Genomic DNA, 22,904 nt, shown 5'->3' on the forward strand with positions numbered 1-22,904 from the left:
CAGCATAATTCACACTGCGAGTACCGATAGCACCCTGAAGAATCCCGTTTGGGCGAAACGCGTTGGCAATTGCTAATGAAATAAAACTACAAACAACAAGACTCTCTGCTGATGACCCCGTTTTTCTGTGTTAAATCTATTAACTTACTATTCAATCATATTGCCTCTCATCCAACCTGTATATAATCTAAAAGTAACTCAGAAGTAATCTAAAACTATTTACTGTATGATACAAACTGCATTCAAAAGTGATACAAACCTGTAATTGTAATTTCAAGCACAACTGCATTTCCTTGAACAGTCTTGCATTTAAAAGTTTATTTTACTCACCTGTGCAAAGTCTTACTTGAATCTAAAATAAAACTTAAGTATAACTTTTTTAGTGTGTCTATCATTCCTTGATGGACTGGATATGCCTAACTGCTGGCCCACACTACCACAAAGACAGCTGTTAGTACTTACCTAATTTAGCCTCTGATATACCTCTGGGGACTTCCTGGACTCTGTGCACACAATACCTTACTTTGGTATAGTATATACAGAGCCAGCTTCCTACACATTAACCTATTTTTTTTTTATTGTACATTTTCAGGTTGCAAGTATGAACCAGACACAAACAGTAATGCTACACTCAGCATCACCCAAAAATGATGTTTTAAGGCTACTTAACCATTTACTTCAAACCTTTAATTGAAAAATATTGGAATACACTGGATTCCTAAACCTATGTAACAAAATATGCTTCATGAAATATACAGTGTGGTAGGCCCCATTCAAAAAAATGTACATTAACAATGCAATATTATCATACACACACAGTTGGTTTCGAAGATGCATTAAAAATTCTCAAAAACATACAAAAAGGGTAGAAATCAAACTGCAATCTGTGAAAATGCCACATATAACCAGGTATTGTATAAAACTAGAGTTTGCCTCTCAGAAACGTATAAATTACTTTTGGATTCTTCACGGTTACAAAATAAAAAAGTCTTATTTTATGGTTGTTTAGTATGGAGATAAAATTGTGTGAAAACAGTGCTGGCTTCTGCTCACTAAGGCCTACATCCTAAAACACAAGTCCATAATGGATTCAGAGTTTGGCCCTAGCTTCAAGTTGTCATCGATATCTTAATAGAAGTGCAACTTCATTCGTCTATCAGATCACAGACTTATGAATATCGTCATTTAATAGGCACATTAAAGTGATCACAACTACACACTTACAAAATTGTCTTGTATAAAAAAAGGATCTTAAATATGTTATTTCCTCAGCGATTGACAGCCTGGAAAATTCTAGGCTTATTTGTATCCCATAGGTACTATAAAAAGCTCAACACATTCTGGGTCACTGTTCCATACTTTCCAGTTTTCAATATTCACTCTCAACAGATTTTTTTCTTATGGTTGTATTCCAGCTGCAGCCGGAAAGCACTTTTGACATCTGTTCCTGTGTAGTTTTTGTTCAGTTTAGCCTCCCGAGATGTGTTCATGAACTGCAACTGGGTGATCGGTTTTAAGCACAAATGGTAAAACACAATGCTTTGTCTTCAAAGTATGTCCGATTTAGTTAAAAAGATAAAAAGAGTTCCACTCAAAAGTCTTAAATACTTATTGGTCCAGCCTCCATGTTGAAGTTCCAAAAAAAAAATGTTCAAGTAAGCGCAACGTCTTTCACTTTTTCTATCTACACTGATGCAGAGGATCTTTTTTCTGCTGTCACCGACACAACTGTTTTGCATTTCCAGCTGATAAAAGCATTGCAAGTCATTAATTAAAGTTTGTCTTTATGGGGGTGGGGGTCGGGGGAGGATCAAAGCAGTGTTTGACGAAGAATCTCCCACACCATCCTCTTTCGAAAGTAGGGCATATGTTGCTGAAAGGATAAAACACAAACAAATTACCATAGTAAACACAGCATGCATTTATTGACATAAACCATTTTAATTCAAGTAAGACAAAGGCGTTATCAAGTCAATAAGAAAAGCCACTCTTCATACTATATATTCTGAGTGTCTACCATACTCTCCTAGACGCCAGGAAGACAAACTGAAATAATAAAGCCCTATAATTGACAAACATAGGGAGATAACTTTAGTGTAAAGAAAACATTTGAGTTGTTTACAAGTTTTAGCATTTTAACTCAGCAGTGTATGACTGTCACAAAAAGGTTGTACGACAAAATACATCCGCATCCAAAGGTTTCCTCAGGGGCACAGTAACATTGAAGAAGCAGCAAAGGCAATAATCTACGGCTCAAAAGTACATCCAGCAAACTTCTCCCGATTGAAAACCTAGCATTTCTTGACACAATCATTAACTGGAAATAGGGAAGGAGAAAGGTCATTTAGTGCTGTTGTGCTCTTTTTTTAATGCTGTCATCCTGGTTGTGTTTAATTAGCTGGCATAGAACACTCCTTTCACTAGAGGTGACCTACACAGTCCGAAAAGAACTAAGTTTGGTTTGTTTTTGGCAGGTGACACCAAGATTAATAGATGCCCCATCTTGAACTGTATTAATCCAGGATTCCATATTTTGCAAGAATGATGACTTGACAGATTGATGTATACCAGTCACACCTCATATTTGTTAAAATTAGTTATATTTCGCTAAGGATAGGGTTGCTCTGAAAAGATGTGGTAGCAAACACATATTTCGCTCTTGGCAGCTTTATCATGGCTAACTTTGTCCTTAAGGGCAAACTAAATCTGTTAATAGGTCGACAGAAATGGCATAGGGTGTCCATACTGCAGAGTGAAACACCATCGTCTCCAACCCTAGTTAATAAAAATCTTAACGTAAGATAAATCAATCTAATTTCAGCCACATTAATGGTGTGACTGAAAAACACCAATGGACTAAGGAACAGCCCGAAATAGTCTGCCTCATTTTCATTATTACGCTATCATATCGGATATCAGGAAGGGTCTGATCTGAGAAACAGTGGGTCCTGTTAAGGTCAGATCCATGGCAGGCTTGAGCAGTCCAAAAACCTAGGGAAGCATAAGACCTGTTGAACCTTTTTACCGAATGGTTTCTAAAATGACTCAAGCATTTGCAAATGGTGTTAACCTTAGTAACTTAAGTTTTGTGGCACCTTTGATTATTATCTGGTGAAAGATGTAGCATCACCATCATCAGAAATCATTGCAGGGGGTGAGTCTGTCAGTGTAGGAGACTAGCTACTTATCGGTTAAAAAGATATCAAGGCAATTGTCCTTCTAGGGGTGTGAGCTCTTGGTTGAGGTTGCATATAAAACAATTGAGGGTACAAACCTCCATTCACAAAACAGGATCTTCTATGTGAGTGCTTTGACCAATAGGAGGTTGAATGAGGAGAATGCTGCCTGCGAGGAGAGTAAGACCTGTGTCGGGCTCAGTCCACAAGCTTCTTTATCCTCATTCTGTAGTGGGGTTCATGGTATCATGCTAGTCGTTGGTTTGGAAACGTTGCTGCTGAATCACCAGTAGTCGGAACAGCTACGGTGGACACATTAACAGGAAACGTTAGCGGTCATATCTAGTGAAACGGGGAACAACTGGACACTCTGGCTATTACATATCCCAGCATACCTAACAAAGTGAGCATTTTGAGCCAGGTATAGCAAAAAGGGGAAGTTACACTCTCACTGCTATTCACTCATTATTTCAGATACTTTTCACAGCGAGCCAGAGACTTTCATTTGAGCACTGTGTGTGCAATCCTTGTTAGGTAGTTTCCCTGGCGTGTAGATATGCAGTCTGTTGCCCAATATTGCCCGTATATTATGCTGCTGCTGTGTGTCAGTTAGCTGAACAGGCAGGTTTTTAGGACTTTCCTGAACTCCTAATGGGTAGGGGCAATTCGGAGGTGAAGAGGTAGGCCGTTCCAGGTTTTCCCAGCCTTGTAGAAGGTACAGCCCCCGCTCCTGTTTTTGTGGTTGCGGGGCGTGTGGGCTAGGGAGAGGGAGGTGGAGCGCAGGTTTCTAGAGGGTTGGTGGAAGCTCACTCTGATCAAGGTAGGCTGGTTCTTTGTTGTGCAGGCATGGGTTAGCATTTAAAACTGGCACTGTTTGTTGATGAGGGACCTGTATAGTGATTTGAGGTGCTGGGAGATGTGGTTCCTCCTCAGTAAGTTTAGGATAAGCCTGGCTGTTGAGTTCTGGATGGTTTGGAGTCTATTTAGCAATGGTGTGATGATCCCCGTGTAGAGGGAGTTGCCATAGTCCGGGGGGCTGGTGAGGAGGGCTTGGGTCACAGTGCGTCTGGTGTTGGTGGGGAACCACTTGAAGATTTTCTGGAGCAAGCGGAGAGTGACAAAGCAGGAGGACAAGATAGAGTTTATCTGCCTCTTCATAGTGAGCTTGCTGTCTAGTATGATGCAGAGGTTCCTTGCGTGATCTATGGGTGGGGGAAAAGTTCAGTTGACTCTCAGGGGGAGGTGTTGCTCCTAAAGAAGAGGAGCATCTCTGTTTTGTCAGTGTTGAGTTTGAGGCATCTGTTCTGCAGCCAACTGGCGAGGCTAGCCATGCACCTGCAGAAGTTATATTTGGTGTGTGTGGGCTCCAATGACAGGAAGAGGATGAGCTAGGTGCTGTATGCATATGATTTGATGTTCATGCCATGGGACCTGACCAGGGTGGCTAGGGGGCCATATATTAGTGAACAGGGTTGAGCTCAGTGAGGACTCCTGCGGAACTCGGCAGATGATATTCTTGGGGCAAGTGGTGTAGGGAGGGAGGCGGACGCTCTGGGTGCTTCTGGTGAGGAAGGATGCTACACATCCGAAGGCATTCCCTCGGCATCCCATATTGTGGAATCCATGTAGTAGGGTGTAGAGGAAGACCATGTCGAAGGCTGCGGAGAGATCGAGGATCAGGGCTGAGTTTGCTCCGGTATAGTAGGGGCTGAATATCATTGGTGGGTGTGATTAGGGCTGTTCCCATGCTGTGGTGTGAGCAGAATCCAGATTGGGAGGGTTCCAGGAGGTTGTAATTTTCTAGGTGGTTGGAGGTTTATTGCTTTCTCCAAGACTCTAGCAGGGAAAGGGAGCAGGGAGATTGGTCAGTTTTTGAGTTCTTTGGGGTCAGCGGTTGTTTTTTTGAGGAGCAGCTTGACTTCCGTGCATTGCCATTCCTCTGGGAGGGAGCAGTGTTGATGGAAGCGTTGAGGATTGTGATGAGTTCTTTGCTGATGGTGTTGTTCCCCAGGTTGAACATGTGGTGGGGGCAGGGGTCTATGGGTGCCCCTGAGTGAATGAATCCCATGACAGTGACAGTGGTCTGTGTGGAGAGAAGGTCCCAATTTGTTATAGTGTTTGTGTTAGAGTTGGTGAGGTTGAAGAGAATGTTGAAGCCGGTTACTGGTGGTTGTGAATCGAAGTGTTCGTAGGTAGTGGTGATTTTGCTGTCGAATAAATTTGAGAGGGTAACACACAGGTCTTGGGAGGGGTGATGGTGTTCTCGGTGGCTGTGGTGTTGGTGAAGTCTTTGATGACAGTGACTTCTAAGTAAATTAAGTGTGCCAATTAGGTGTAAATCAATTTGATCAAACTTGGGGAAGAGGGCACTAACTGGTTTGAATTGAGAAAGTGCCAACACAAAAGAATTCAAACAGGAGGGGTGAAGCCAAAAATTTGAAGGAATACCACGTTCAGGCTGTCAGGTCTAACAGATGCTGCAAGCGTAGTCCGGGAAGTACTGGTTTTTCAGTTCCTGTAGTGTTTTCAGTTTGCCCACAGTAAAAAGACGGACATCAGCTAAATAACAGTTAAAAAATAAAAAAAAATAAAAACATCGTGGCCCAAATACATAATGTCACTCTTCTTCGAAGCTCACTGCAAATCCAACTCCCGATATTCCTCATTCTGCAAAGACAACAGTGTTCACCCCATCAGCCTCAATGGGCCACCCTTTCGTGGGTAGTCACACAGCTTGCATGATGCAGACTGGCAGATCGTCATCATCTATGTTGGGTTCCTCTTCCAGGAAAACAGCAATTGCAGAGTAAAAGTCACGAACTTTGTCAGAGTTATTCCATCCTATCAGCCTGAGGTTAGTGGCTTGCTTTAAATTTTTAAGTCTCTCTAGTCTATCTTCCAATGAGGTGGTGGGGGTGACTGCAGAAGAATGAAATCTGTCTGCCTAATCTAACTTCTTCTTATAACAGGTTGCATAGATAACCAACTTCGCAGTGCTACTACTCCCAGGCTGCAGTCTGGTGCCAACTTTGTGAGATATAGAATCAAGCTGAGCCGATGTCCAATACTGTTCAATTTGTCTAACGAAGCCATCTGCCGTGTCTACACCTTCAAGGCACGCTCTGCCGCAATAGCCAGGGCACTGTTGAAAAGAGTCCTCCAAAGGACTGACTCCAAACGAAATCTCAGCTGAAGCCGTCTCACTCCGCAAGTAGCGAGCTTTTGGAGACTTCTCGTTCATGGAAAAGGCTCCAACCAAGAGCAGTTTAATGTTAATGATCTTAAGAATGGCCCCTGATCCAAGGAGCCCCATCAGCCCTCCCTTTCTAAAGGCTGGCTTCACAGTGAATCCCAACCTATTGGGAAATATGAGGGGAGGAGGGAAGGATCCAGTTTGGTTTACTCTTGCTGTAAAAACCCAAATACAGCTCTTTCCTCTGCAGTGCTCAAGACCACATCCAGTCTGATAACATGATAAACCCCCAGTCTCCAGTTTAGCAGAGAAGCCACCAAAGTTCATTCCAGCTCTGCCCTCCAACTCAGAACACCCACTGACCTCGCACTTCAAGCGGGTACCTCTCCATTGCAACACTAACCTCTAGTTCAGATCATGCTCATCAGAAAGAGAGGGAGCAACTTTACCACCACCTTCCCAGCCAAAAAAATCGCATATTTCCACTTCCATTGACCGCTTCAAGAAACACCACTACCACAACTATCATCTTGTGTAATCTGCTTGTTGGGGCACTGCTTCACAGGCAAACCTCACATGGGCAACACAGCCTCAGCTCAGAGCAATGCTAATTCTGTACAACTCATACTGCCATATCCGCCCCTCCGCCACACAAACACAAATTTTCTTAAACAAGGATATTCACAGTTGTAATGATTTGCTCAATATCTAATGCTTCAACATCGTATCCTTCAGCATCAAGGGGGCTCTCCTTGTTTCTTCGATGTAGAATGTTGTGATGACAAACCAGCTCTCAATGGCAACCCGGTGCCATACTTATCCTCCTCTCAAATCTTGAAGGAAATCGCAATGTTATCTTTTCTTGGCTCTTCCTCTGGTATCACCAGAGACCGTAGTGGAAGCCAAGATCTGATGCCATGGACTTTGCGCTTGCCAAGGTATACTTTTTTGAAACTTAGAAACATCTTTTAGGAATATTCACACAGTAATCGCATTCCTCAGGCAGGTGTGAGTCGGGACACAAATAATACAAAGAGTTCCTGCTTTCTTTCTGGCAAACGATGAACACACAACAAAAACAGAAGTCATTTTGTCAACCAAAACCTTCTCTTACAAAATGAAGAAAAAAAAGCACTTGATCTTACTAGATGTGTGTGTGTGTGTGGGGGTGGGGGGGGGGGGGAGGGGAGGCTGAGCTCACTATCCTAGGGATTCTGTTCGCAAAAGAACTGATATTACAAAAGAATGAGCATGATGGAATAGCAGTCTGTGTTTTCTTCAATGGACCAGTGTAATTTTTCCAGCCTCTATAAGGCTGCAGCTCCTGCGAGGATTTCTAAACCAAGGAAACATTGCATTTTATGATGTTGCGGGATCATTACTGCTCTCTCTGTCAACGCTTCATAGTACCATTATTAAAAGATAAAGGATTTTTACAAGTCAGAACGGCGCTAATTTATCTTTAGATGTTAACTAGTCCCCATGAATGTTTTAGTGTTGCTAATTTTCTAGTTACTGCTGTCAGGAAGAGGAAGAGACATGTTGTTTGAAAATTTAGGAAATTGGATTACATGCATGATTTTTGAATCTTTGTATGCCGTTATTTTATAGAGATTTTTAATTGTAATGACATTTATATAGCTCTTACTTTTCCTGACGAGGCGTCTAAGCGCTTTTTTGGCGAGTAGCACACTACTCCGGAACCCAAAAAGGATTAGGTGTGAATTAGTAAATGGAGATATTAAATTAATATGAGTGGTGGACATGTGAGTTTGTTATTTGGATATAAAAAGGATAGTGGAGGGATGGATGAGGGAGGGTTTGCATTTATATAGTGCTTGCTACCCCTAATGAGGTGCTTAAGTGCTTTTTGGCGGGTAGCATGCGACTACGGGACCCAAACAGGATTAGTAGGGAATTAGTATAGGGAAATATGAAATTAATTTGAGTTGTTAACATGCGAGTCTGTTAGTTGGATTGAAAAGGATAGTGGAGGGAAGGGTCTAGAAAGTGTTTTTAAAAAATTTAGCTTATAGAGTAGGAGGAGATTTGGGATGAGTAAAGGGGAGGTGGAGGGGGGAAAAGTCAGAGGGAAAGGTGCAGTCACCTATATACGTGTTAAACACAGAATAATACAACAATAAGAAATATAAACGCTTATATACAGAGGGATACGATATATATATATTCCCACAGAGTTCCACTTTTTGCTTGAATGCGGCAAATTATGTTCAGAGTAATTTATTTCCCTTACGCGTTTCGAGGCTACAAGCCTCTTGTTCACAGGTTTTCCATCATCAGCGAAATTATTTCCCCTCTAGTGGGGCCAGAGATGCTCAATTGGGGGCTTAATTTAAATAGGACACGTGGTACTGACAGTTGGTTTTGCGCAGATGATGGAAAACCTGTGAACAAAAGGCTTGCAGCCTCGAAACGCGCAAGGGAAATAAATTACTCTGAACATCATTTGCCGGTTTGGGAAATTATACCTGCAGTGGAGTGCGCATTCAAGCAAAAAGGAGAACTCTGTGGGAGTATATATATATATATATATATATATATATATATACACACACACACACACACACACACACACACACACACACACACAATAAAACAGCTATTAAAAACTATTCAAAATGTTGCTGTACCTGCCAGGCAGGTACTACTCATGAATGATTTACTGATAGATGTCTAATTTCCTAAAGCTGTATCCTGCAAAAATTGAGTTATTACTTAGACCCACGGCACTGAAAGAGTGAAACATCAGCTAGGCTGTTTTTTTTTTTATTATAGAGTTTTATATAGCGCAATCTAGACCCAGGACATCAGGTATCAGAGCGCTTTACATGAATACCAGTTTTGTTACACGAGGACACATTCATTTTTGTAAGACACGGGGAAATTAAGTGATTTGCCCAGAATCACAGGATGTTGATCATCATTGCCGAAACTCGGACCCGGTTCCCCAGCTTCGAGGGCTTCCGATCTAGCCGTAAGGCTACAGGCCTTACACTAAGGGTCCTCGATCAACCAATGCAAACAAAATAAAAAACCTGGCTATCTTCCTATATTGCTCTCTTTCGCTTGAGTATCAATCTGGTCAGGATTATGTTACTTACCCTGTAAGCATCTGTTCTTTGCTTACTCCTGCCATCTAGTGTTTGGTACGGATGTTTGCAAGTTGTTTTCCTTCTATGTTACCTAAAAAAAGGCAATAGAAGCTCCTATTTTACAAGTAGAATGGGTTCTAGGTCTAGAGTACGTTCTTTTTACTTTAATATAGCATGTTTGGATACATTTAACGATCCATCTAGAAATGCCAGATTTTGAGATAGGTTTCCCTTTATGAGGGGGAGCAAAAGCAACAAAAATTTACAAAAATGTTTTGTTCTGTCAATAGAATACATTAATGCTCTTTTGAGATCTAATGTATGAAGAGCTCTTTCTGCTATAGATTCTAGTTGAGGGAAGAAAACAGGTAGCTCAACTGATTGGTTAATATAAAAAGCTGAGACTACTTTTGGAAGGAGTTCTGGATTGGGATGAAGAGCCACCCTATCTCTATGAAGTTTGAAGAATGGTTCTTCTAATGTGAACTCCTGAAGCTCACTTACACAGCTTAGTGAGGTGATAGCAATCAAAAAAGCAACCTTGCAAGAGAGAAACTGGAGAGGACAGTTATGTAGAGGATCAAAATGTAGACCCATAAGTCTTGTTAAAACAATATTAAGGTTCCGTGCAGGTGGAACCTTTAGTGGTATCACTCTTAAGGCCTTCCATGAAAACTTTAATTACTGGCACTTTGAATAAAGATAAGTGTTGTCTATTTTGAAGAGAGGCTGCCAAAGCTGCACGGTGTAAGCGTATACAGGTGTAGGCAAGGCCTGAACGTTGTAGATGCAAGAGAAAACAAATAATTTGTTGTATGGATGCATCTAGTGGGTCAATTGTTTGGTTATTACAATATGTAACAAACCTTGCCCACTTAGCTGCATAGCATGCTCTAGTGGTAGGTTTTCTTGCTTCTTTAAGAATTGTCATGCAATCTGTTGGTAGATTTAAATATCCAAACTATGACTTCAGGACCCAAATCGCTAGGTTGAGGTCCTTGGGGTTTGGATGTCTGATTTCGCTATGGTTCTGAGTGACGAGGTTTGAGGTGAGGTGAAACTTTTCGTGTGGAACTACTGAAAGTTCTAGCAGTGTGGTGAACAATGTTTGACAAGCCCATGTGTGAGCCACTGGAATGAGGGTGAGATGGCTGCCTGAGTTTCCGAACCAGAAATGGACGAACAGGGAGAGGAGGAAAAGCGTGGACAAATATTCCTGACAAATTCATCCATAGGGCATTGCCTTTGGATAGGGAGTGAGAGAACCTGGAGGTGAAGTTTGGGCATTTTGTGTTCTCTGCTGTTGCAAAGAGATCCATTTGTGTTCCCACTCGTGGACTTGTTGCAGCATCCTGCTGAGGTCGGCAAAGTCGTTGTGTATCTCAAGAAGGTGTTGTGCTAGCAGTTGTTTTTTATGATGTATTGCCAAATGGTCTGAGCGAGGCGTGATAGCTGCAGAGTGTGTTCCCCCCCTATTTTTGTATACAGGGCATGGCTGTCATATTGTCCGTCCGGCCTAGCACAACCTTGCCTATAAGGTAAGGTAGAAATGCTTTCAGCGCTAGGTGAACAGCTTGAAGCTTTAGGTAGCTGATGTGAAGATTCTGATGTCTGGTGTCCCAGAGACACTGAACTGCTAGATGTTGTAAATGGGCACCCCACCCTGTCAGGGATGCATCTGCTGTTAGCACAATCTGTGGGACAGAGTAGACGAAAGGCCGCCCCTTTGATACTTTGTGTGTTCCACCACTGCAGAGAGCGATGGGTGCGAATGTCTACCAACACTAGAGCTTGTAGTAGACCCTGTGATTGATTCCACTGATGTGCTAAGCATGGTTGTAGAGGATGCATATTTAATCTTGCATGAGGTACTATCGCAATGCATGATTCCATTATCCCTAGTATTTGAAAGAAAGTTCTGACTTCTAGATTCTGATTACTTTGGAACTGTGGCATCATTGTTGGATCCTGCCTGCATTTGGATTGGCTAGACCTATTTGAGTGTTGAGCACAGCTCCTAGATAGGGCTGCAGCTGTGACGGTTGAAAATTGGATTTTAATACACTGATTGGGAATCCCAGCTGATGTAGAAGATTCATGGTAATTTGAGTGTGTTGTAGACACCTGTGATATGCGTTGGCTTACATAAGCCTATCGTCCAGATGTGGGAAGACATGAATCTGTTGCCACCTTAGATGAGCTTTTACTACTGCTAAGCGTTTGGTAAATTCTCTGGGTGCAGTAGTGACTCCGAATGGGAGCACTTTGAATTGACAATGCTTTCATGCTATCATATATCTGAGATATTTGCGATGTGCTGGGTGAATAGGGATGTGAAAATATGAGTCCTTCATGTCTAGTGCTGACATAATGTCACCTTGCTGTAGGAGTAGAAGCACCAGTTGAAGTGTGGCCATAAGCAAGTGTTCTGATAGTATGTGTAGGTTTAGAGGCCCGAGTTCTATAATTAGCCGCAGAGAACAGACCTTTTTGGGAATTAGTAAATAAAGAGAATAGACCCCCCCCCCCCCCGACCCTTGATGTTGTACTGGGACTGGTTTTATAGCTCACTTTGTTAAAAGGGCTTGTACTTCCTGTTCGAGCAGTTATTGGTGCTCTAGTGAGTCTGTGAGGGGGGGAAATTTGGAGGATTAGTGGTGAGCTCCAGGCAATAACCATGTTGGATAATGTCCAACACCCACTTGTCTCATGTTATTGATTGCCAAGTGGGAAGAAACTAATACAGACGTCCCCCGGCAGGTGTAACATGATCAGGGAAATTGTTATGGAGTCACTGCGTGTTGGGAGATGGGGGGGGGGGTACAGGTTGGTGTGCCTCTACCTTTAGCATTGTTGCTTCTATAACCACCTCAGTAAAATCCTCTACAGTGGAGAATTGAGTTTGGGGTCTGTATAAGGATGAAGAGGCCCCTGTGGAAGTCGTTTTTAAACCTCGCCTGTAGAATGAGCGGCGAAAGGAACCTCTATTAGAGGGTGTCTGAAGTGCTCCCACAAATTTAGCTACTTCAGAATCTCTTTTCATCTTCTCTAGTGTTTTGTACACTTGGGGTCTGAAAAGATGTTCTTTAACGAAAGGAGCATTTAATATTGTTTTTGGACTTCTGGTTTAATATTGTTTGTTGGACTTCTGGTTTAAAACCAGAGATACACAGCCAAGTGTGTCTTCTGAGGAGAATGCTGGTGTTAACCTCCTACGGCTGCAGTATCAGTAGCAACTAGTGCACACATGATGCAGGAGATTAATTTCCCCTCCTGTACTAATTCCTTTTTTCCTGAGCTCCACTGGGAGGTATTAGATTAATTCTTTCATTTCGTCCCAATGGGCTTTATCGTACCTAGCAAGTAAACCTTGTGTTTGTTATTCGTTAGTACAGTGATTGGCTAATTGTGCAGTCACTCTTTTGCCTGAGGCATCTATTAGGCGGTGCATCAGCAGACGTTTGTGAATTTGCGCTTTAACGAGCATTAGACACTACTTAAGACTGGTGTAAGGTGACCCCTAATAAAAATTGGGTCATATGGTGTGGGTTTGTATTTGTCAACTCTAGGTGTTATAATGCATGCTTGTGCAGGGTCCTTAAAAATATCCTCTGCATGACGCATCACGCCGTTTAATATTGGGAAACACTGATGTTTTGTGTGTAGCCCCAAATATTTCAAATAGAAAGTCTTCCTGTAAGGCTTCTCTAGAGTAAGGGGACCCTATGGTATGCAGCTGCTCTGGCTATTAGTTCCAGATAGGAGGTGTTGTCATCAGGAGGTGAGAGTTTTGCAGGGTAGAGATCAGGATATGTGTCTCCTGGAGGGTCTACATTGTAGTCATGCCATGGATCTGGTGGTGCTTCATAGGGGTCATCCCCTACATCTGCATCAGGGTCTGTGTGAGGGGAACCCTGCAGTGTAATGTTTAAAGGGTTTTCTGTTGAATAATGTATTAATGTTACAGGTGAAGATGGTGGTGGAGGGGAATAAGGAATAGGGTGGAAGGGACTGTTAATCTTTTTTTTTAAAGATATTTTATATCCAGCGTCCTCTAGAAAATGAGTCCTCCTTTTGGAGGATGGTGGTAGCGCAGGTTTTGTTATTATGTACCCAGTGTCTGGATTAATATGTGATTTTTTTTCCTGTTTAGGATCCAGTCTTTCCTGCATTATTTGAAGGATTGCTCCGGAAGAACAAGTTACTAACCTTCGGTAACGATGTATCTGTAAGAAACATTAGTTAGTTAGATTCCTCACCTTAGAATATCCCCAGGCGTCAGACTGGATCCGGAAGATTTTTCGTCAGCAATACCCCTTGCGCGTCGCTAGGCGTCGTCTGCGGCTCCGCGTCCGTCGTCGGCGTCGTGCGCCGGGATGACGTCGTCGGAGTACTTAGACGCCGCCCTCGCGCGCTGACGTCAGTTCTTGTACATAGCCTTCCGCGCCAGGAACGCAGAGCCATGCAAAGACCGACACTGGTGCCAAAAATAAAATCTAGGGGCCTGAAAGGACAACCTTAACCCTAGATGTCAGTTCGCAGAACGGGGAGGATGGGAGGGTCGGTGAGGAATCTAACTAACTAATGTTTCTTACAGATACATCGTTACCGAAGGTTAGTAACTTGTTCATCTGAAAGAAACACGTTAGTTAGATTCCTCACCTTAGAATAGATACCCAAGCAATACCATCCCCGGTGGTGGGTCTGCGAACCAAGATCACACCAGAAAGTCCTGGAGGACAGAACGGCCAAAGAAGCCATCCCTCCGGACTTGGCTGTCAAGGCAATAATGCCTGGCAAACGTGTGTAGCGAAGCCCACGTCGCCGCCTGACAGATGTCCTGCAAAGGGACTCCCCGTCCCAAGGCAGTAGTAGCCGCCGTGGCCCGAGTAGAATGGGCGCGCAGCCCAACAGGAGGGTCCTTTTTAGCCAAGGAATAGCAGATTTTTATACACAAAACGACCCACCGAGAGATGGTTCGTTTGTGCACAGCTTTCCCCTTCTTAGCGCCCACGTACCCAACAAAAAGCTGGTCGTCCACCCGGAACGGTTTTGTGCGGTCCAGATAAAAGGAGAGTGCACATTTTGGGTCCAGACGGTGGAGCCTCTCTTCCTCTTTGGAAGGATGCGGAGGCGGAAAGAAGGTGGGCAAGGTGACAGACTGCCCAAGGTGAAATGGAGTCACCACTTTAGGAAGAAAGGAGGGACGAGGCCGAAGGACAACCTTGCCCGGATGAACAGATAGAAAAGGAGGCTTTGAAGATAAAGCCTGGAGCTCACTCACCCGTCTAGCCGAGGTGATGGCTACCAGAAAAGCAGTCTTTAGAGTTAGAAGACGAAGAGGGCAATTGTGAAGAGGCTCGAAGGGAGCGCACATCAGGAATGTCAAAACCAGATTCAAGTCCCACTGAGGCATTACAAAAGGGACAGGAGGGAACGTGTGTGTAATGCCTTTGAGAAAGCGTGTAACTACAGGGGACTTGAAAAGAGAAGGCTGATCAGGAAGCCGCAAGAAGGCGGAGATGGCAGCAAGATAACCTTTCAGGGTGCCCAGGGCAGAGCCCTGCCGGGCCAGAGAAAGAAGGAAGAGGAGAACCTCAGAAAGAGGGGCGGAAAGGGGATCCACAGCCTTTGCTGTGCACCATGCCACAAATTTGTTCCACCGGCAGGCGTATACCGTCTTTGTGGAGGGACGCCTGGCTGCCAGAATGATATCACAGACTTCAGGAGGCAAGTCAAATGGCATCAACTGCCGCCGCTCAATCTCCACGCATGGAGGTGGAGGCTGGACAGGTTCGGGTGGAGGACCGTCCCCTGCTGCTGCGACAGAAGATCCTCCCGAAGGGGCAGACGTATCGGGGGATTGGTCAACAGACTGAGTAGCTCGGGATACCAGTATCTTCGTGCCCAATCCGGAGCCACCAAGATGACTTGGGCCCGGTCGCGCCTGATCTTCTTCAGCACTCTGGGCAGAAGTGGTATAGGCGGAAAGGCGTACAACAGACCGCAACTCCACTCGTGACGAAAAGCGTCGCCGAGCGAGTGCCGCCTTGGAAATTCCAACGCGCAGAACTGCTGACATTGCGCGTTGTCTTCGGTGGCGAATAGATCTAACCAAGGCTCTCCCCACTGCTGAAAGAGGCCTTGCACCACTTCGGAGTTCAGACGCCATTCGTGATCCATCATGCACCGGCGGCTGAGTTCGTCTGCTCTGGCGTTCAGAGAGCCCGCCAGATGTTGAACCACCAGGGTGACGCCCTGGTGTTCCAGCCATGTCCAGAGGCGCAGAGCCTCCTGACAAAGGGTCCACGACCCCACCCCGCCCTGTTTGTTGCAGTACCACATGGCGGTGGTGTTGTCCGTGAACACCTGCACGACACTTCCCCTGACAGAGGGAAGGAAGGCTTTCAGTGCAAGCCGGATCACTCTCAACTCCAACAGGTTGATGTGGAGACGAGACTCCGCCGGAGACCAGAGGCCTCTGATCTCCGCCTCTCCCATATGGCCACCCCATCCCAGGAGGGACGCATCCGTCACTACGACATGCTCCGGTTGGGGAAGGGAGAGGCTCTTGCCCTTGACCCACTCGCGGTCCGTGAGCCACCACTGCAACTGCTGTGCAGTACCCTCCGAGATCAAGACATGGTCGGACAGGTTGCCGTGATGCTGGGCCCACTGAAACTTCAGGTCCCACTGCAGAGCCCGCATGCGCCGCCTGGCGTGATGCACTAGTAGGATGCAGGAGGCCATCAGCCCCAGAAGCCGCAACACTAGCCTGACCGAAACCCGGGATAGAGGCCGAAAGATGGGAATCAGGGCCTGTATATCCCGGACCCGCTGTTCCGGTGGATGGACCCGGAACTGCGCCGAATCGAGAACCGCTCCGATGAAGAGGAGCTTCTGAGAGGGACTCAAGTGTGACTTCGGCACGTTGATGGAAAACCCCAGCAAATGCAGGAGATCCGCCGTAGTCTGGAGGTGGGAGACGACTGCCTGGGGCGAGCCCGCCTTCAACAACCAGTCGTCGAGATAGGGGAAGACTGGGACCCCTGATCTGCGCAGATGAGCTGCGACCACCGCCATCACTTTCGTGAACACCCGAGGGGCACTGGTGAGGCCGAAGGGGAGCACGGTAAACTGAAAGTGCTCTTGGCCCACCGTGAACCGCAGGTAACGCCGGTGGGCCGGCAGGACGGGGATATGGAAATATGCGTCCTGCAAGTCCAACGCTACCATCCAGTCTCCAGGGTCTAGGGCAGCTAAAACCTGAGCCAACGTTAGCATCTTGAACCTTTCCTTTCGGAGGAAGGCATTGACGTTCCGGAGGTCCAAGATAGGGCGCAGGCCCCCCTTGCCCTTCTTGGGAACCAGAAAGTAGTGGGAATAACAACCACGACCTACTTCTGGACTCGGAACGCGCTCGACGGCCCCCTTGGCCAAGAGAGCCGAAACTTCCTCGCGGAGAAGATCCAAATGATCCCCCGAGATACGGTGGTGCTGCGGTGGCATGGCTGGAGGGGTCGTCTCGAAGGGGAGGGAGTAGCCCCTTCGGACGATTTGCAGCACCCACCTGTCCGATGTTATGGACCGCCAGTGGAGCAGGTGATGGCGAACTCTGCCGCCCACTGGCGTGGTATGGGCCTGAAAGCTCGGACTAGGAAGGCTTTGAGGCGGATGCTGCCGGGGTGGATGTGGGCTGACCACGTCGGCCTCCATTTCCGCCACGGCGGAAGCCACGTCCGCGACCGCGCGCAGGTTGGTTCTGTGGCTGGTGGCTTTGCGGACGTGAGGAGGCGCCCCTTCCTTGGCCACGAAAGGGGCGAAAAGCGGAGGTGTGCGCCCGCGGAGCCGAGAGGCCCAAGGACTTGGCCGTAGCCCGGGAGTCCTTAAAGCGGTTCAGCGCACTGTCCGCCTTCTCACCAAACAGGCGAGTGCCATCAAAGGGCATGTCCATGAGGGTGTTCTGGACATCCCCGGAAAATGACGTGGACCGCATCCAGGCGTGGCGGCGGAGCGCCACCGTGGTGGAAATCGCCCGACCTAGCGAGTCCGTGGTGTCAAGCCCACATCTTATGGCGTGCCGTGCTGCATTACTCCCATCGGCCAAAGCCTGGGTAAGACGCGTCCGGACCTCCTCCGGACACAGGGGCAGCACGTCCTCCACCGTATCCCACAGGGAATGGGAATAACGGTCCAAGAGACAGGCGGTATTTAAGGACCGCAGGCCCAAACTAAGGGACGAGAACAGTTTCTTGCCAAACTGCTCGAGTCTCTTGGAATCCCGGTCCGGCGGAGCGGTCGGGAAGGAGGATTGGGAGGTAGAGGCCTGGATAACCAGACTCTCGGGGGTGGGGTGTTGGGACAGGAAACTGGGGTCGCCCGGAGCAGGGCGGTGGCGCCTGGCAACGTTCCTATCCACAGGAGGAACTGTGGAGGGCTTGGACCAGGTGCCCTGCAGAACGTCAGTGAGGGCCTCGTTGAACGGCAGCAGAGGCTCAGTGGAGCTTGCTGAGGTTTGAAGCACCTCAGTGAGGATGTTGGTCCTCACAGCCACGGCAGGCAACTCGAGCCCAAGGGCCTCAGCCGCCTTGCGCAGCACCACAGAAAATGCCGCACCCTCCTCCGAAGCCACGGTCGGAGGAGAAGTGAATCCAGCGTCTGGCGAGGTGTCCAGCCCGCTGGCCTCCCCCAGTTCATCTGCCCAGTCCTGAGAAAGCTGTGACTGAACAGCCAGAGGGTCCTCGAACCCCTCCCAGTCGCCCCCTTCTTCCGATTCCTGATAAACAGGAGGAATGATCGGAACCGGACTGTAGAGATGGTAGGACTCAAGCGGCGTCGGATGCGGCGTCGGCGGACGCCGTGCCGGCGTCGGGTCCGGATGAGGGCTAAACTGGGGCGTCGGCGTCACAGGCGTCGGCGTCGGTGGCGCCGGCGTCGGTGGAGGAGTGACAAGGTCAACCGGCGTCGACTGGGGCCCAGGCAAGGGCCCCGCGGGGACCTGCGGCGTCGAGACCGGAGTCGTCGACGGCGCCGGGGCCGGAGCCGCCGGCACGCGAGGTCGCCCAGTCGAGTCCGCGGGGCCCGAAGGCGCGCCAGCGGGCGTCGACGGCGGGGCCAGGCTCCTCATGGCCGAGAGGAAGGCACTGATCTCCGCCGGCGCCGCGTCAGCCCCAGGGACCGGAAGGTATGGGGGCGGACGCGGCACCTGCGGCTCCGCCGGAGCCGCGGGGGTGGAACCACTTGGACCCTCGGCCGAGTCGCGCGACCGGCGAGGGGAGTCCGAAGAGCGATGTCGCCGCTTGGACTTCTTAGAGTGTTTGGACTTACCCGACGACTTGGAGCCCGACGATCGATGGTGGCGTCGGCTAGGGCTCCGCGAGCGATCCTTGGACCTCCTCCTGGACCGGGATCGCGCACGACGCGGAGCCGAGTGGCGAAGCTCGAGAAGCTTGCGGGACCGCTCCCGCCTAGCCTTCGAAGTCAGGGCCTGACAGTCGTTACACGACTCCGCGTCGTGGTCGAGGCCTAAGCAGTAGAGGCACCGGCGGTGGTGATCGGTCACCGACATCAGTCGATGACAATCTTCGCAAGCCTTGAACCCAGGCATCCTACCGGCACCAGATGTCGACAGACAAGGATCAAAAATGATCAAAAAGATTTAGTCAAAAAAGACTAAAAGGGGTAGCTCTCCCGGATCTGCGCTTACTGGCGCGGAAAAAAGAAGAACTGACGTCAGCGCGCGAGGGCGGCGAGTACTCCGACGACGTCATCCCGGCGCACGACGCCGACGACGGACGCGGAGCCGCAGACGACGCCTAGCGACGCGCAAGGGGTATTGCTGACGAAAAATCTTCCGGATCCAGTCTGACGCCTGGGGATATTCTAAGGTGAGGAATCTAACTAACGTGTTTCTTTCAGATGCATTGTATGAGCAGATTTATGTTTCGTGCCGAAATTTTCAGAGCCGAAACAGGATTCTCTTTTTTGTCCTTCAGAATCAAAGGTTTCTGAGCGGAGTTGGAGTTTTGGCTCTAGACGGAGCCGGAAGGCTTTAGTTGTGCTTTCGGTGTGGAGCAGGAGGGTGGAGCGTTGGAAGCAGAATCTTGGTGCCTACCATAGTAGGATGGCAGTGGTGGTCTGGAAGCCTTTTGTTTGGTGGAAGCAGGTCTTTTTATGGGCAAATGGCTTTGGGTACACACTGCACCATGACCAACTAGAATGTTGTGGGATTCCGGTTCGATTTTGAGTTCCGAATCAGAGTTCTGAACAGAGAAAATCTCTTCCGCTTCAGCTGCCGACTTTCCAGGTCTTCCTCTTCAATATCTTGTTCGCCAAAGATATCGGGAGTGTCTTCAATGCTCTGCCTCCGCATCGCTTTCCGCTCAGCCCGAAGGTATTGCAAAGTCTTCTTGGATCGAAATGACCAACAGGCGTCACAATCTTCTTCTCTGGACTCTGGGGAGAGAGACAGATTACAGACTTAGTGATGGTCGGTGCACGGGTACTTCGAGAGGCACCGAGGGCAGAATTGAAGCTGAGTCTATTCCATCAGAGGATTACTCGATGTAGATATTGTCAAGTGGAAGTAACTTGAACGGGCTAGGCCCGAAGGTCGCGGTTGGAGTATTCCGACCATACTTTGTAAAGTTTTCTGATTTTCGACACGCAAGGCTTGGGAGAATGCATTTGAAACAATACAGATGAGGGTAGAGTGGATTGCGCACTAAAGGAATCCCAAAAAACGGTTTCGAACCAGAGTGCTGCAATACACATCCGAACCAGATGGCGGAAAGAAAACAATCTAACATCCAATGTTCATTATCACCGAAAGGAAGAGGCGCCTACCTCGTGACTTGAAAAGACTTCTTCAGAAAAAAAATAACGTGCAAACATCCGGACCCAACACTAAATGGCAGGATTATGAAAAGCATGTGTATCTAAGGAACACATGCCTTGAACAGGAACCTTTCTTGACTCCGAAGCTCTTCCTCAGATTTCCAGGTCCAAAGGTAGGAAAAATAATCTGATGATGGTGATTGCGTCAAGGGCATATGTCTGACGACACACAAAGAGAGGTTTAAGCCCAAATGGTGGACTATGACCATGGGGGGCAAAATAAAAAATAAAAAAAAAAAGATGAAAGGGAGACTACTCTGGAACCAACCATTACATGGCAGATTAATGCACAGCACGTGAATTCAGAAAAGATGTATGCTGCAAAACCTACCGTTTCTGAGACCTAATCACCACATACAAGTGATAAAATCTCTAACTCAGTTTTGTCTGTATTACTGGAATGCATTGTACCGAGCTTCCCCAACCAAACTGCTATGGAGTCTACAGCTTGTTCAAAAGGCAGAGGGTCAGCTGACTAAAGGATACCTCAGGCATCAAGATATTACATTGGCCCTCAGGTACCCCACCCCAGAGAAGTCTTCTTTAGAGCAATGACCATGTTATATAAAGCCATTTATCAGAAAATCCCTGCAATGCTTACCTCTAAATTTCCATGTTGAGTTCCCTTTCAAAGACATTTACACTCAGCTGGTAAGTTCCTTTTACACATCCCCAAATTAAGATGAGTATTTTATGGAGGGGATCCTTCCCAATTTCTGAAACCATATTTTGGAACACACGTTATTGTGTGCTGACTATTGTCTAACCTCCTTTGGGAATCTTTTGAAAACATGGCTTTTTAATCATAGTTTATCCCATTCTTGCTCCCTTGATTGCCTAAGTTAGGAAGTTCGAGTCTATAGAGCCTTTAAGTTTATGACAGGAGTACATGCACTTACAATAAAACTTAACAGATCAGTAAGAGAGGTTTAAAAGCACTAGTAAAATTGCTGTTATGTTACTGCTTTCCTAATACATATGTCCACTGAATGCCTGTCGCTACACCCTTCACCTAAATATTCAATCTACTTCACCTCTTCCATGTATGCCACTTTTATTTGAGGGAGGACATGCAGACAGTGGTGGTGGTGGTGGTGGTCTGTCCTGAGCAGTCTCTTCAATGTTTGAGAGTACAAAGCACATTGAAAAGATTAGGTCTTATTTGAATAGAGTCTTTATAGAGTCCAAATTTACCAAGTATAAAACACTAGAGAGAGGCAAGCTTCTACGTCTCTGGGAAAAGTGTGAACGTTTCTAAATAGATACAAATGTATCTTTCATGTCGGGCATTTCAAACCGGCGATTAGGTGAACAGGCATGTTTGGGGGATTACCTGAAGATGTGTAGAGAATGGAAAAAAAGTTATTCTTCTGCCAAAAGATAAGCGTATTCATTTAGAAAAAACCATAATCACGTTCCTACTACTTTTCCTTCGTTCAATAATGCACTTAGTTTGCATGCCTTAATGGGGTGGGTATCTTGCATCTCCTCCACCCAAGACTAGGGGGTCACTGACATGGTTCGCAGGACAACCTGCATATATGTATTTTATGACGGCAAAACCGGTATGGAACAAACAACACTTGGGCAACTTATGTAGGAAACCAATTTAAGTGTCCTCCTAGTTTGAATGTCGGAATTACCAACCATGGTCGTTTTCACTGCTAATCCCAAAGTGACTTACCTGGGTGAAAGTTATGGGTTTGTCTTTGGTAACATAATCAGCATATTTACAGGCAAACATTCCACAGTCGCTTCCGTTCATCTGCTGTGGAATTTCCTAACAAACACACAAAACAAAGCTGTCAATTTAAAGCAGTTAAACAAGAATTTGGTCTATTTTTTTTAAATATCATCTTCGCAAGTTACTAAATTCAATGAACTTTGCAGGATATCATTTGGATCAGTGGGTTCATTCAACTAGGGACACATTTCTGCAATTTAAATATTGCGAGGGTGCCTTACTTAGAAATGTGGCTATTGACCATTGTGAAAAATAGTAATAAATATAGGTCTGCTCATTCCAGGGAAACATTATTGGATATCTTCAAACCAGGAGCAAATCACAAATACACCTGAATGAGCACCTGCATGTCCCACAAACAAACACAGCAGCTCCTATAACTATCTCAAGTAAATATCAAAGCAGCTTCTTTCTAAAAACGTGCTGGTGCACGTGCCAAGCTATGCATGACACGTGCAGCCAGCTATTATTAACATGGCTGAAGTCAGTCCTAGAAAATCTGTTTGTGAATTTAAAACAGATCACTATTTTAGGTGCTGTCAAACTTCCCCGGTTAGGAGATTACCATTGAGAAGTATTTTAATAAAAACACACGGGAGGTTTCCTAACTGACCAGAATGCATAGACTGTGGGAACTAAAAGGTGATAAAACACAAGCTGAGGAGATTTCATTGTTATTCTGGTGTTCCTGCACCTGCCTCTGGTTTCTTCTGTTAAGGACTGGCAGTTACAGAAAAAGGCATGCGGAACTACTCCTGATGCTCCTCATCTGCATCATCTGC

The 22,904-nt window shown here is 46.5% G+C and overlaps 1 protein-coding gene across 2 annotated transcripts in view; it reads right to left on the reverse strand.

Moving 5' to 3' along the window:
• Positions 1-665: 665 nt before the first annotated feature.
• Positions 666-22,904, reverse strand: part of SENP1 (SUMO specific peptidase 1) — a 164,878-nt gene continuing 142,639 nt past the window's right edge. For both annotated transcript variants that reach the window (XM_085654535.1, XM_085654534.1), the window contains exons 17-18: positions 22,063-22,158; positions 666-1,873 (exon numbers count right to left, since the gene is read on the reverse strand). In XM_085654535.1, coding sequence (XP_085510661.1) covers positions 1,811-1,873; positions 22,063-22,158 — 159 coding nt within the window. In that variant the 3' untranslated portion in view covers positions 666-1,810. The remainder of the gene's footprint in view (positions 1,874-22,062; positions 22,159-22,904) is intronic.

The sequence above is a fragment of the Triturus cristatus genome, chromosome 4_1 (genome assembly GCF_964204655.1).
Source record: "Triturus cristatus chromosome 4_1, aTriCri1.1, whole genome shotgun sequence".
NCBI classification, from domain to species: Eukaryota; Metazoa; Chordata; class Amphibia; order Caudata; family Salamandridae; genus Triturus; species Triturus cristatus.